The sequence below is a fragment of the Hemicordylus capensis genome, chromosome 1, assembly GCF_027244095.1.
Source record: "Hemicordylus capensis ecotype Gifberg chromosome 1, rHemCap1.1.pri, whole genome shotgun sequence".
NCBI classification, from domain to species: domain Eukaryota; kingdom Metazoa; phylum Chordata; class Lepidosauria; order Squamata; family Cordylidae; genus Hemicordylus; species Hemicordylus capensis.
In genome coordinates, this window is record NC_069657.1 from 368,821,377 (window position 1) to 368,835,462 (window position 14,086).

At 43.7% G+C, this 14,086-nt stretch overlaps 1 protein-coding gene across 3 annotated transcripts in view; it reads right to left on the bottom strand.

Moving 5' to 3' along the window:
* PLG (plasminogen) overlaps positions 1 to 14,086 on the bottom strand; it is a 99,148-nt gene that overhangs the window by 36,511 nt on the left and 48,551 nt on the right. For all 3 annotated transcript variants that reach the window (XM_053295080.1, XM_053295074.1, XM_053295064.1), the window contains exons 5-9: positions 9,810 to 9,949; positions 7,353 to 7,473; positions 4,928 to 5,046; positions 3,227 to 3,389; positions 1,516 to 1,643 (exon numbers count right to left, since the gene is read on the bottom strand). In XM_053295080.1, coding sequence (XP_053151055.1) covers positions 1,516 to 1,643; positions 3,227 to 3,389; positions 4,928 to 5,046; positions 7,353 to 7,473; positions 9,810 to 9,949 — 671 coding nt within the window. The remainder of the gene's footprint in view (positions 1 to 1,515; positions 1,644 to 3,226; positions 3,390 to 4,927; positions 5,047 to 7,352; positions 7,474 to 9,809; positions 9,950 to 14,086) is intronic.

The following is a 14,086-nucleotide window of genomic DNA, read 5'->3' on the forward strand; positions in this document are numbered from 1 at the left end:
CTGGATAAGCTATAGCCTATTTGAGATGCGGACTGTGGGCACTGTGCTACATTATTTTCATTCCTATTTGGATGGTTAGTTCTAGAAGTAGATCCTGGGGGACAACTGCTCTTCCCTATGGTGGTTACACAGTGGTGTTCCAGAGGGTTCTGTTTTGTCCCTGATGCTGTTTAACAACCTATATGAAACCCTTGAGTGCGGATTTGGGGTGCAGCGTCATCAGTATGGTGATGACCTCTAACTCTCCTTCTCCTTTTCATCAGATTCAGATGATGCTGTAGAACTGCTGAGCCAGTGCTTGGGATCAGTATTGGACTGGATGATGGCCAATAAACAGAAGCTCATTTCCAAGAAGACAGAGTGTTGTTAGCTGGTGACTCTCTAGGCCTGTTCACACATTCAACACTTGTACAATTAGTATACAATGTACACAGGTACAGATTTGTACACAGGTACAGTTATTCACATGTTATGTTGCACACAGGTACAGCAGTAGTACATTTCCTATCTGTACCATTCATTTGAGGGACCTGTACCCAGTTTCACTTTTAAAATGAAAGCAAGTACAGTCGTTCACACAAACAGTTGTATGAGTGTACAGATATCTGTACACTCATAAAGCATAATGTTTGAATCTTGGGAGGTGAACGAAACCCTAAGGTAGGCTTACACTCCTACCTTAAGATAAGGCCTACAATCCAGAGATACTACTAGACCAACGCATATCTTCAGAGACCCAAAGGACCTCAGTGGCACAAAGGACCTTTCCATAATAGAGGCTAGTGTGTCCCCAAAAATATGTCCCTGAAGAGCCAAACACTTCATTTGTCTGGATGTGACCCAACATATTTTGCCAGTCGTAAAACAGTAGTCCTGGCTCCTGGTGTATTTGCAGGCCCAATTCAAAGTCTTGTTTTTAACACTTAAATCCCTAAATGGCTTAGGACCAGGGTATCTCAGGGACTGCCCCCTCTTATACGAACCTGCCCAAACAGTAAGATCTTCATCAGAAGCCTTTTTGTTGGTCCCTCACCATCTGAGATGAGGTGGTTGGTGACCCAATAAAAGGTGTGACTTTGATGTTGACCCTTCTTTGGAATGCTATCCCCAGGGAAATTTGCCTTGTGTAATTCTGTTTTCCTTCCAGCACAGATGAAGACCTTTTTTATTCACCCAGGTTTCTTGGTGTATTTTACCCAGCTTTTAAATTCTCTCCTTTACTTGTTTGCTGCTTTATTTTAATTTTTTATTGGTAATGTAGTTTCAATGCTTTTATGTAACCAACTTTCAGAAGGTCTCATGAAGTATGCCCTTCTCAGTCCAAAAAGATTGCTTCCTGGTAAGTATGGTCTGGCTAACACCGTTAGGGAGATTTATACCACACCTGCTTACTCCCCAGTGCCCACTTGCTAAAACTTAGTCTAAATATTACAACCAGAGTTGTCACTTCTGTTTTTGCAAGGCAGACCTTATGGCTCTCTTATATCACAGATGCACACAAGCAATTTTTCTTACCGGTAGTGGCTGATGTATCAACACATTTAGGAATAGAGCAGTATTCCCATCGTTTATTAGGATCAGTGGTGTAGCACCAAGGTGCAGTCTCTCCATCAGGGTTTCTACAATAGTTTCGATCTAAAGCCCTGAAACAGATAAGCACAAAAGATAACTGATGTTTGAATACCTCCTTGACACTTGCATGCCTGTTTTTAAGGGGAGCATGAAAGATGTAAAATCCATGTTAATGAAATATTGGCCTTGTAGATTGAGATATCAGAATGAAACTTGGTATATATTTACAGCATTCTTCATGTACTACCCTAACCCTGCACCTGTTTTGAAGGAGGTATATGTGAAAACAGGTCAAATATATGACAATACAGTATCCTCCTTGAAGACAAAGATCAAAATGAAAGCTGGTACGCATTTTCTAAACAATTCTCTATTTGAAATTTGAACATCAGCTCAACCATTCCACACTAATTTTTAAGGGAGCCATGAAAGACATAAAGCATACTGCAACATGTTATCTCCCTTGAGCACTGAGATACTAGATTGAAAGCTGAGATTGTGTTTACACAAGTTCATTCTCTAATTCAAGTGTGAAAGCTTGCTTCACTCTCCACTGCGCATAAGAACATGAGAACATAAGAAGAGCGCTGCTGGATCAAACCCAAGGCCTATCTAGTCCAGCATCCTGTTTCACACAGTGGCCCACCAGATTTTTATTTATTTTTTTACATTTAATATCCCGCTCTTCCTCCAAGGAGCCCAGAGCGGTGTACTACATACTTAAGTTTCTTCTCACGGCAACCCTGTGAAGTAGGTTAGGCTGAGTGAGAAGTTACTGGCCCAAAGTCACCCAGCAAGTATCCTGGCTGAATTCATATTTGAACTCGGGTCTCCTCGGTCCTAGTCCAGCACTCCAACCACTACACCACGCTGGCTCTGAGGAGCCCACAGGCAAGAGGTGAGGGCATGACCTCACTCCTGCTGTTGCTCCCCTGCAACTGGTATTGAGAGGCATCGTGTCTCTGAGGCTGAGGTGGCCCATAGCCACCAGACTAGTAGCCATTGATAGACCTGTCCTCCATGAATTTGTCTAAGCTCATTTTAAAGCCCTCCAAGCTAGTGGCCATCACCATATCCCATGGCAAAGCATTTAATAGATTAATTATGTGCTGTGTAAAATGCACACACAGCCACTCATTTCAAGGAAGGAAAGCTGGAAATCAGATATTAAGCTGGCCCTCTCAATTGGTATGTTTTACTCATTACCTCACATACAATAGCCCTGTTCGGACTGGAGAGGATGGTGGGAGAGGGAAGCTGTACTTGAGGAGGGTGTCCCTGACTGTGCCCCAAAGCACCACCCCCAGTGCTGGTGCACTGAGAAGCCTCACCGTCCCTATGGTCTTCACAGATCTAGTGTTTGTCTGAAGAGGCAAACACTGTAAGTGTCATGGATCCCCAGCCTTGCGATAATGGAAATGCCTGCCATCACACTCATGGCGTTTGCCTCTTTAGACAAACACTATAACTATGAAGAGCACAGGGACGGTGAGGCTTCCTGGTGCTTTAGTGCTAAAGACGGGACTTCTGGGCACACTTTAGAATACTGTACAGCACTACAGTGTTCCTCCCCCCACCCCGTCTAAACAGGGATAATACAGTATTTAACATCAGAATTGAAAGGCCCATGTGACAAAAGATCAATTTATTTTACTTGCAAGGGTAGTTCTCTGGAGTTCTAGCATGATTATGGGGTGTTTGAGCACCCCAGGATTGACACGTGAGTCCTGATTCTGTGACAGCAATGTTGCCTCGATAATCCTGTCCATCTCTTACAAGACACTGATGACCCGGGCTAGGGGCAGGGGGAGGTGTAGCTATATCAGAAAAGAGAAAGCAAATGAAATCACTATCTGCAAAACACATAAGAGGAAACAGCTCTGCTTTAAACTGCCCTGACTGGAACATTCATTCCTATCTTCCATTCAGTATATGTGAGGTTGCCAAAAAGCTACTGCAAGTTTTATGAGACCAAAATATACTCCCCCTATATCACAAGGTCAGAAGATATTGGGTATGAATATATTACATCAAGTGTAGGATATGTTATTCCTCTCGAACCTGCAGCCATTATTCTTAGCCAGTTAGATAGAGAAATTATACCAAAATAGGGAGGAACGGGTATTATTGACAGCTGTTAAAATGCAGCTAGCATTAAAATGAAGAATAGGCATCTATCATCCCTTAAAGAATGGTATGATAAGTCTTTGGAAATTTTAGACATGCACAAGATTTCAGCTCACAATAAAGGAGCAAGGAATCAATTTCATATTGATGATTTTCTTGAAAGGCTGTTATCATTTCTCACTTTGGCTGAGTTCAGATGTACACGATAACCACATTTATAGCTGGCCAAGGTTGTAACTGTAGTACGCCTGAATGTGTGAAACTGCGGTTATGGGCCAAAAGCTAACTCCGGTTTGCCTCGCCAAACTCCAACTGGAACCTTCGGTTATCTCTAGGTTTTGCTGCCGACAACTGAGGTTTTACTGCCAAAGTGTTATGCTGGAATGCTGACTCAGCTATAGATGCGGTTTCATGCCTCTTCCAAACTCCAATCATAGAGGCAGTAAGGATGTGCCTCCCCTCTCCTTTAACTGGAGTTTGGCTGGGCATGGTTTGGTGAATGTCTGCGGTGCGATTTGGAGTTAAGAACTGAAATCTCAGCCATGCTTAACTTGTATGTTAACTTGTATGTCTGAACTGGGCCTTTATGTGGACTGCAAAAATATTACACAAGATAACATGAAGACTCAGTTCGATGTTTATTTTGTGAAATGTTGGCTGCATTCTTATGGCCAGAGCAACGCCGTTAAAGAGTTAACTGCAATCGGCCAGCCTCACACATTCCTGAAGAGTGTGTTGTAACTCAGAATTTCTGGGCAATCTAGGTTAAATCACTGTGGATGGCCAGCACTTAACTGGGATTGTTAACTGGAATCAGAACCAGGATCAGAACTGCAGCAATTTAACCAGGATTGCCTGGAAATTCTGGCTTCTCACTACATGCTCCATGGGGAGTGCAGGGCTCATTAATCCAAGTTAACTCTTTAACCGTGATTATTCTGGTCTTGAGAACACAGCCACCATTTGTGAAACGAAAAAGCAGAAATGAAAATGTGAAGTTGGAATATCATCTGTATTGCAATCAAGAATCAGTTGCTTTGAGATACTGTTTTGAAAATGAGAATTCTACTAAGGAATGCTGGAGAATAGAGTGGAAAAGACAGTCTCTAAACTTCTACTTACCTGATGAAAATTCAGCTTTCTATTGTTCAAAGGAAACAAACTATATTATGACACCAAACATTCGACAGCTACCTTGAAATGGAGAATCCAAAACAGTAAAACTTACAGCATCGTGAAATGTTACAAAATTCCCAGCGTTTAGTTCGGCTGACAGTGAAACACCAAGGTCGAGGCTCACCATCAGGATTACGGCAGTAATTCATCTTCAGATTCTTTTCTGGGAAACTGAACATTAGATAGGAAAGTTGAAGCATCTACCAACTGACCGCTGTCCCCTCAAGGAAAAAATAAGAGCCGAAGACTTAGGGTGGCTTTATATATATGTTGAACATGTGGTTTACATATAGAGAGTGCCCCCACCACACAAAGAGGTCAAAGGACTCTTTCCCAGTTTCCACTCATTTTGTGAGGCTTGTGCAGAAATTTCTGTTAAATTGTGTGCAGTGAAAATATAACATAATTATGAAAAAGTATTTTTGTTTGAGGTCATCAAATAACTCAAACCGAGCACATTTCTTGTGCTCTGATCCCCCCTACACACATTCTGCTTCATCAGCAGTGGGGAAGACCCATCAGTTTACTCAGCACTGGCTTATTGCCTTACACCATTTGAGGGGAAGGCAACAAACCACCTGCCCCACCCAATGGTGCCCCACTTGCTGGTGCATGCTCTCTCTCGCTCTCTCTTTCCTTTCTCCAGCAACAAACTTGTCCACTTTGCCTGCTCCTGAAATGCACAGCAACAGAGTTGAGGAGTCGACACGACTAGATGGCAGCTCTTCCATGCTGCTTTGCTGATGATATACAACATCAAACAATGGCTGCAGTTCACCTCAAAGGATGAGCAAGGGGGAAGGGGTGACACAGGGGTCCTGAGGTTTGGGAGGAAACTGATTATCTAGACCCATTTCAAACTGGCTTTAGAACGGGCTATGGGGTTGAGACAGCCTTGGTCGGCCTGATGGATGACCTTTACAGGGAATCGACAGAGGGAGTGTGACTCTGTTGGTCCTCTTGGATTTCTCAGTGGCGTTCGATACCATCGACCATGGTATCCTTCTGGGTCGCCTGGGGGAGTTGGGAATAGGGGGCACTGCTTTGCAGCGGTTCCCTTCCTATCTCTTGGGTAGATCCCAGATGGTGGAGTTTGGTGACAGTCACTCCTCAAAGCAGGAGCTGTTATATGGAGTCCCTCAGGGCTCCATTCTGTCACCAATGCTTTTTAACATCTACATTAAACCGCTGGGTGAGGTCATCAGGAGATTTGGTGCTGGGTGTTATCAGTATGCTGATGAAACCCAAATCTACTTCTCCTTTTCATCTTCAGGAAATGGCACTCACTCTCTAAATGCTTGCCTACAGGCAGTAATGGGCTGGATGTGGGAGAACAAATTGAAGCTGAATCCAAGCAAGACGGAGGTGCTCATTGTGGGGGCTCAGAATCTGAGGGGTGAGTTAGATCTCCCTGTGCTGGATGGGGTTATGCTCCCCGAGAAGGCACAGGTGCGCAGCTTGGGAGTACTCCTGGACCCAGGCCTCACCCTGGTTTCTCAGGTGGAGGCCATGGCCAGGAGTACTTTCTATCAGCTTCGGCTGATTCGACAGCTGTGCCCATTCCTCGGAGAGGATGACCTCAAAACAGTGGTGCATCAGCTGGTAACCTCCCGGCTTGACTATTGCAATGCGCTCTACGTGGGGCTGCCTTTGTACATAGTTCGGACACTTCAATTAGTTCAGAATATGGCAGCCATATTGGTCTCTGGGGTAACCTGGAGAGACCATATTACGCCTATTTTGAAACAATTGCACTGGCTGCCGATATGTTTCTGGGCAAAATACAAAGTGCTGGTTATTACCTTTAAAGCCCTGAACGGCTTAGGCCTGAGTTACCTTAGAGAGCGCCTTCTTTTGCGTGATCCCCACTACACATTAAGGTCATCTGAGGAGGTTCGTCTCCAGTTACCACCAGCTCGTCTGGTGGCAACTCAGAGGTGGGCCTTCTCTATACCTGCTCCGGGGCTGTGGAATGCACTCTCTGCGGAAATCTGCAATTTGAATTCTCTATTAGCCTTCAGGAGAGCCCTTAAAATGTATTTGTTTGGCCTGGCTTCCCAGGGTTTTTAAATCTGTTTTAATATTCTAACCCGATTTTGGGGCTTTTAATCACTGTAATTGTTTAATTGTTGTTTTAAAATGTTTTTAAATTGTTAATTGTTGTTATATTGTTTTTAATTTGTTTTAGCTCTTTATTGTTTTAGTGGTTTGTTTTAATTGTAAATCGCCCTGAGCCATTTTGGAAGGGCGGTATATAAATCAAATAAATAAATAAATAAGGCGAGAGATGCGAATGGTGAGAAGGGCAGGGGTGGGGCAGTGAGGATGCAATGCCAACAAGAGGGTAACACCTACAGTGGGGCGCTGGGGTGGGGTGCCTGTACTTGCTGCCCCATGGCGCATTCACTGCCCATCGCTTCACTTTGCCTCATGAGGAAGCCACCCCTGGGTGTACTTTGTTATAACTTGTGTCTTACCTTGAAGGAATGTATCCATGAGCATGAGGTTCTTGAGAAGCCCAGGCCTGGCACTGTAGCCCAGATTCTGTTTGAGCAACAGTGCCGTCATAGTTTTCTCCGCTGCAGTGCATGCACTGTTCTGTAAATGCAAAAGTCTTTGAGTCATGCAGCTTTGTCTTTTGGGATTTATTCTCTGCCATGCTGGCAAAATATGGCAGGACTTAATCCCACCTGCATTCTGCTTGTTGTACACTATGATATGTACTAGTCTTGCATTATAAGAGTGCTGTAAAGTAGAGCTGTGCTGTCGAGTCAGTGTTGACTCCTGGTGCCCACAGAGCCCTGTGGTTTTCTTTGGTAGAATACAGGAGGGGTTTACCATTGCCTTCTCCTGTGCAGTATGAGATGATGCCTTTCAGCATCTTCCTATATCGCTGCTCCCTGATACAGGTGTTTCCCATAGTCTGGGAAACATACCAGCGGGGATTCAAACCAGCAACCTCTTGCTCCCTAGGCAAGTTACTTCCCCGCTGCGCCATTAGGTGGCTATAAGAGTGCTGTAGCTACTGGGAAATGTAGGACTCCAGTTATATAAGGACTGGTACCTTGAATCTCATTGCAGAGCTAATCCAATAAGGTTTATAAATTAATCTATGCATTTTATTAATTGTGCATAAATATGGGCACAATACCCTTTGAAATTTGTCTCTATCTTATTTTTAACTTGTGTTATTAGGGGTGTTTGGTTTTTTAAAAATCAGTTTCTGTATTGCATATATTTTATCTTGCATTTTGTAATGTTGTTTTTTGACTTTTGGTCAAATATTTTGGTTGGATATGTGGCTGTAGCTGTAACTGGCCAGCCAGATGCCCCAGAGGTGCTCACTAGCAGGATGACAGAATATCTACTGGGTACAGAGGTGCACCTAGGTAATTTTGGAGCCTGGACCTAAAGGCCTTTGGAGTCCACCCCCCACTGCAAATTAAGCAACATCATGCTCAGCCAGGCGACCACACCACCTGGGACAGACTAAAGAGCATTTGGTGGCCCCCAGGGGCTGTGGAGGCCCTGGACTCCAGCCCAGAAGTCCAGGGATAAGAGCGCCTCTGAGTATTTAGAACTGCAAAAGCAAGCTTATGTACTCTGGAGGTTCAATGTGCACATCCTTGTACAGCCTTGGACTAAAATCAATTTATGTGGTAGAGTTGGTGGCTAAACTGAATACAGTGGTCCCTCTACTTATGAAATTAATCCGTTCCGAATGCACATTTGTAAGTCGAAAAGTTCGTAAGTCGAAAAGCGGTTTCCCATAGGAATGCATTGGGAACGGATTAATGCGTTCCGGAGCCTAGAAAAAAGACCCAGACCCCCAGTAAGGCTTGCAAACTGCACAGGAACATTTCTTTTCAAGAATAAACAGGCAGGCAAGTCAAGGAAACCGCATGTAAAATTCGTAAGTCGAGGAAACCCCATCTAAAAATTTGTAAGTCGAAAAAATCGCATCTAAAACCGGATCTAAAACTGCCGTTTGTAACTCGAAAAATACTTATGTCGAGTAGTTCGTAAGTCGAGGGACCACTGTATCTACTTTTGTTATGAGTCTTAGTGCTGTTGTCTTAATTTCTATCATCTGATCACTGTCACCATATAAAAAGAATTAATGTATTTGCAAAACAAAATCAAACAAAAAACAAGCTCACATCCAACAGATAACATCCATTATAATTATAATAAAAAAACAATAAAATATGATTATTCTGAACAAATTTGCTCCAAAGTAATCCTAGTAAAATCATTATCACTTCTGCAGAGTATATGGGTGATAGATTTCAGTCTTTCATTACCTAATTATTTACCCGATTCAATCATTTTTATTTAATAACATGTTCTGATATTACTTTTGCATGCTTTTTGGTGTTAATGGGGCTACATACATTAGGGATGTGCATGGAACCAGCAGGAGGCAGCTCGAAGGTGGTTGGGATACCTGTAAGGTTGGGGGAGGGTGCTCTTACCCCTCCTGCTGCTTTCCCCACACCGGCGCTGCACTTTATACCTGTCTGGCGGGGCAGCAGTGTACCTTCCTGCTGCCCCGTCCTCTCATTGGACAGGAAGTACCTGGCACGCATGCCAATGACACTGTCAATTGGCATGACAATTGTCATGAATTGCATGACAATTCACTGTCAAATGAATAAGTCCTTAGGAATACATTAAAGCCTTCCATCGCTATCTATTCAATTAACATAATGATTATTACAAAACAGCCCAACAATAAACCTCACACTAATAGTGATGTTGGTGACAATAATAATCCTTTTTTGAAGGGTGTAATACAGTATTTGGTACCATGTATATATGAATTACGCAGCAGTATGGATGAGGAAACAGATTTCTTCATCTTTTTTTTAAAAGCCTGTGTACTTCATTATAACTGGCTTGCAAAAATAAAATTCTGGGATGCACAACAGCACCTTCACATTCGGGGATGTTGCAAAAATCAAATCTGGTGTCAGGATCTGTCGTGTAGCACCAGGGACCTCTCTGGTCATCATCAGGATTCCTGCAGTAGTTTTCTTCTAATCCTTTGTCAGGGTATAAACTAGGTGTATAACTAGGAAAAAATAATAATAAAGTAATAATATTATTTCAGAGATCACACATTTTCTTAGGGTCTTGAGTGATTTGGGACTTAATATGCACACTTAATTATTTGATCCCAAGCCAGCTGAGGCTAGTTGTGACAAAGTTCAGTTGAAACCAATAGAACGTTCCAGTCACAGCTAAATCCAGGACAACATGCAGCTAAATTAGCCATGATGTGGGAGTTCTATGAACCGCTCTTCTGGAGTTTTTTCATTACTTCAAAGCAGCCACAGGAGATTGTTAGGGTAAGGGGCACTTTGCTGGTGAAGGGGATTAACCCTTCTTCCATCATGCTATTTCTCCAATCAGAATTACCCTTCAAAAGCTCCCACCAGACTTGCTGGGGCTGGAGTGGAAGGAGACATGTGCACGAAGACCAATTTGTCAGGTGTGGCTCAGCATTTTATAACCTCCATGGAAACCAGGGGGGCTGACAGGTTGCATGGAGTTGTATGGAGCTGACAGGAGCTAGGCAGTATCCAGTTCATCAAATGCCATCTCTTAAGGTGTGAGGATGTAAATGCTTCCTCACACAATAAAGAGGGGGAGAGGTAAAGAGCAGCCAGAAGGATGTGCTAGCTGGTCAAAGAGTTCAAATGGCCATAAGAATGATAGCACACACCAGGTAGGACATGACAGGTGAGCTGGAGTGCTTGGTTGCTAATGAAAACATAGATACAATGGGCGTAATGGAAACATGGTGGAATAGTGAGAACCAGTGGGACACAGTTATTCCTGGATATTAACTTTATAGAAAGGAGAGGGAGGGGTGAATTTGGGGTTGAGTAGCACTGTATGTTAAAAAAGGGATAGAATCTCACAAGCTAGAAAACCTAGGAAGACCAGTGTCTTCCACAGAAATTCTGTGGATGACAAAACAAGGCCTGAAAGGAAATGTGTTACTAGGGATGTGCTATCGCCCTCAGTCAAAACCCTGATAGTGACTGGAAGTTACAGAAGGAAATTAGGGAGGCATCAAAGAGACACAGAGCTGTAATAACGGTGACTTCAGTTACCCACACAAAGACTGGGTATATTCACATTCAAGTAATGACAAAGAGGCCAAATTTCTAGATACGCTGAACGACTGTGCCCTAGAACAGTTGGTCATAGAACCAAACAGAGAGAAGGCGGCCTTGGACCTGAGTGGTGCCCAGGACCTGGTGTGAAATGTCAGTGTCATGGAACCTCTAGGGAACAAAGACCATAGTGTGATCAAATTCAGCATATATGAAAGGAGAGAATCACCAAGGAAGTCTAACACAGAAACTTTGAAATTCAGAAGAGGAAGCTTCTCTAAAATAAGGAGTTTAGTGAGAAGAAAACTGAAAGGGAAAATCAAGAGAGTAACTTCACTCCAGAATGAATGGGGGTTATTTAAAACCACAGTAATATAAGCCCTGTTAGAATGTATACCAAAAAGAAGGAAAGGTACCATCAAGTCCAGAAGGATGCCAGCATGGCTAACAAGTAAAGTCAAGGAAGCTATAAAGGGGAAGAATAATTCCTTCAGAAATTGCAAGGTCCACCTGCCCAAATGAAGAGAATAGAAAGGAACGCAAACTCTGGCAAAATAAAAGCAAGGAGACAATAAGGGAAGCAATAAGATAGTTTGAGGAACATTTAGCTAAAAACATCAATGGGAATAACAACTTCTTTAAATACATCAGAAACAGGAAACCTGCCAATGAGGCAGTTGGTCTGTTAGATGATGAAGGAGTAAAAGGGATTATTAAGGAGGATATAGAAATTGCAGAGAAGCTACAGTAAATGAGTTCTTTGCATATTTCTTCATGGCAGAGGATATTTAGTGTATACCTGTGCCTGAATCGAGCTTCTCAGGCACAGAGGCTAAAGAACTGAGTCAGAGAGGTAACGAGAGATGATATTCTAAACTGTCTGGAAAAATTTAAATTAACAAATCGTCAGGGCCAGATGGCATCCACTCAAAAGCCAATGTAAATCTTTGAGATAAAGATTTAGGCTATTTGATAAAATAACCAATGTAACACTGAATTTCAAAAAGGGTTCCAGGGGGGATCAGGAAAATTATAGTTCAGTTAGCTTAATGTCTATTCTGGACAAATTGATGGCATTCTCAAAGATAAAATTATTAAGCATATAATAGAACAGGTCCTGCTGAAGAGAACCAGCATGGCCTCTGAAAAGGTAAATCTTGCCTCACCAACCTTTTGGAGTTCTTTGAGAGTGTCAACAGGTGATCCAGCTTAAAAAGCATACAACTTTTAAAAGGTTTTCAACAAAGTTCCTCATCAAAGACTCTTGAGAAAACTTAGCAGTCATGGGATAAGGGGACAGGTTCATGTGTGGATTGGTAACTGGTTGAAGGACAGGAAACAGAGAGTAGGAATAAATTGACAGTTTTCACAATGGAGGGAAGTAAGAAGTGGAGTCCCCCAGGGATCTGTACTGGGAGCAGTGCTTTTTAATGTATTCATAAATTATCTAGGAGTTGGGGTAAGCAGTGAGGTGGGCAAATTTGTAGATGGCACTAAACTATTTAGAGTACTGAAATCCACAACAGATTGTGAAGGAGCTTCAAAAAAGGATCTCTCCAGACTATATGAGTTGGCAACAAAATGGCAGATGTGGGTCAATGTTAGTAAGTGTAAAGTGATGCATATTGGGCCAAAGACCCCAACTTCACATATACACTGATAGGATCTGAGCTATCGGTGACTGACCAGGAGAGAGAACTTGGGGTTGTGGTGGACAGCTCATTGAAAACTTCAACTCAATGTGAGACAGCTGTGAAAGAGGCCAATTCCATGCTTAGAAAAATTAGGAAGGGGAAAATGAAACTGCTGATATCATAATGCTCTTATATAAATCTATGGTGCAGCCACATTGCAAGTACTGCGTACAGTTCTGGTCACCATGCCCCAAAAGGACATTATAGAACTGAAGAAGGTGCAGAAAAGGGCAACCAAGATGATCCAGGGGCCTAGAGCACCTTCCTTGTGAAGCAAGGCTACAACACCTTGGGCTTTTTAGTTTAGAAAAAAGACAACCAAGGAGAGACATAATAGAGGTCTATAAATTATGCATGGTGTGGAGAGAAGAGACAGAGAGAAATTTTGCTCCTTCTCACGTAACGCTAGAACCAGGGATCATCCCATGAAACTGATTGCCAAGAAATTTAGGACTGACAAAAGGAAGTACTTTTTCACACATTGCGTGATTAACCTATGGAATTATTTTCCACAAGATGTGGTGACAAACCACCAGCCAGGCTTTAAAAAGGGTTTAGACAAATTCATGGAAGACAGGTCTATCAATGATGCCTCTAGAGGCAAGATGCCTCTAAATACCAGTTGCTAGGGGTGTGCACCGGACCACAGAGCTGTGGTCCGGCACTGGGGTGGGGGGGTTCCATTAAGGGTGGGGGGGCTTTACTCACCCCTCCCGCGCTTTGCAGCTTTGGCGCCATAATTCTTAAAAAAAATGCGGCTGCAGAATCGCTCTCCACCCGCTCCTATGGCTCCGGGGCTCCTTCTTGTTTTAAAAATCAGGCGGCAGGACACTTCCCTGCCGCCCCCGAAGCCCCCTCAAGCCATTTCGCTTCTTTAAATCTCGCCCGGACCGAGTCCGACCACGCTCGGGCGGGCGGCAGCGAGATGTCCTTCTGCCCGCCCGCCCCCTTCCCTGCCGTCTGCGAAGTGCAGGAAGCCTTCTGCGCATGCAGAAGTGCTGTGTTGTGACCTGGCCAGAGAACAATTTGTTATGGGGTGGCTAGCAAATATAGTTGTTGTGGTGGTGGTTGATGATGAAGCTCGGGAGCAGAGGGAGGTTGGCGGCAGCACATGTTCGGCCACTGCCGCACCCCCCTGGCCCTGCCCCCCTGTGTCTGACATCAGACATAGGGGGCTGCCTAGCCACACCCCCACACCTGACGTCAGGTGTGGGGGCATCGTCCCCCTCCCAAACAGGGCCACGCGACCCTATTTGGAAGAGAGATCAGCCCACGCTGCATTGGACATGCGGCCCCATTTGGAAGGGAGATTGGCCCTGATGCATTGGCAGTGAAGCCAGGAATGGCTCTCCTTGCCTTTTAAAGGCAGGGAGAGTCATTGCGGCCATGCTG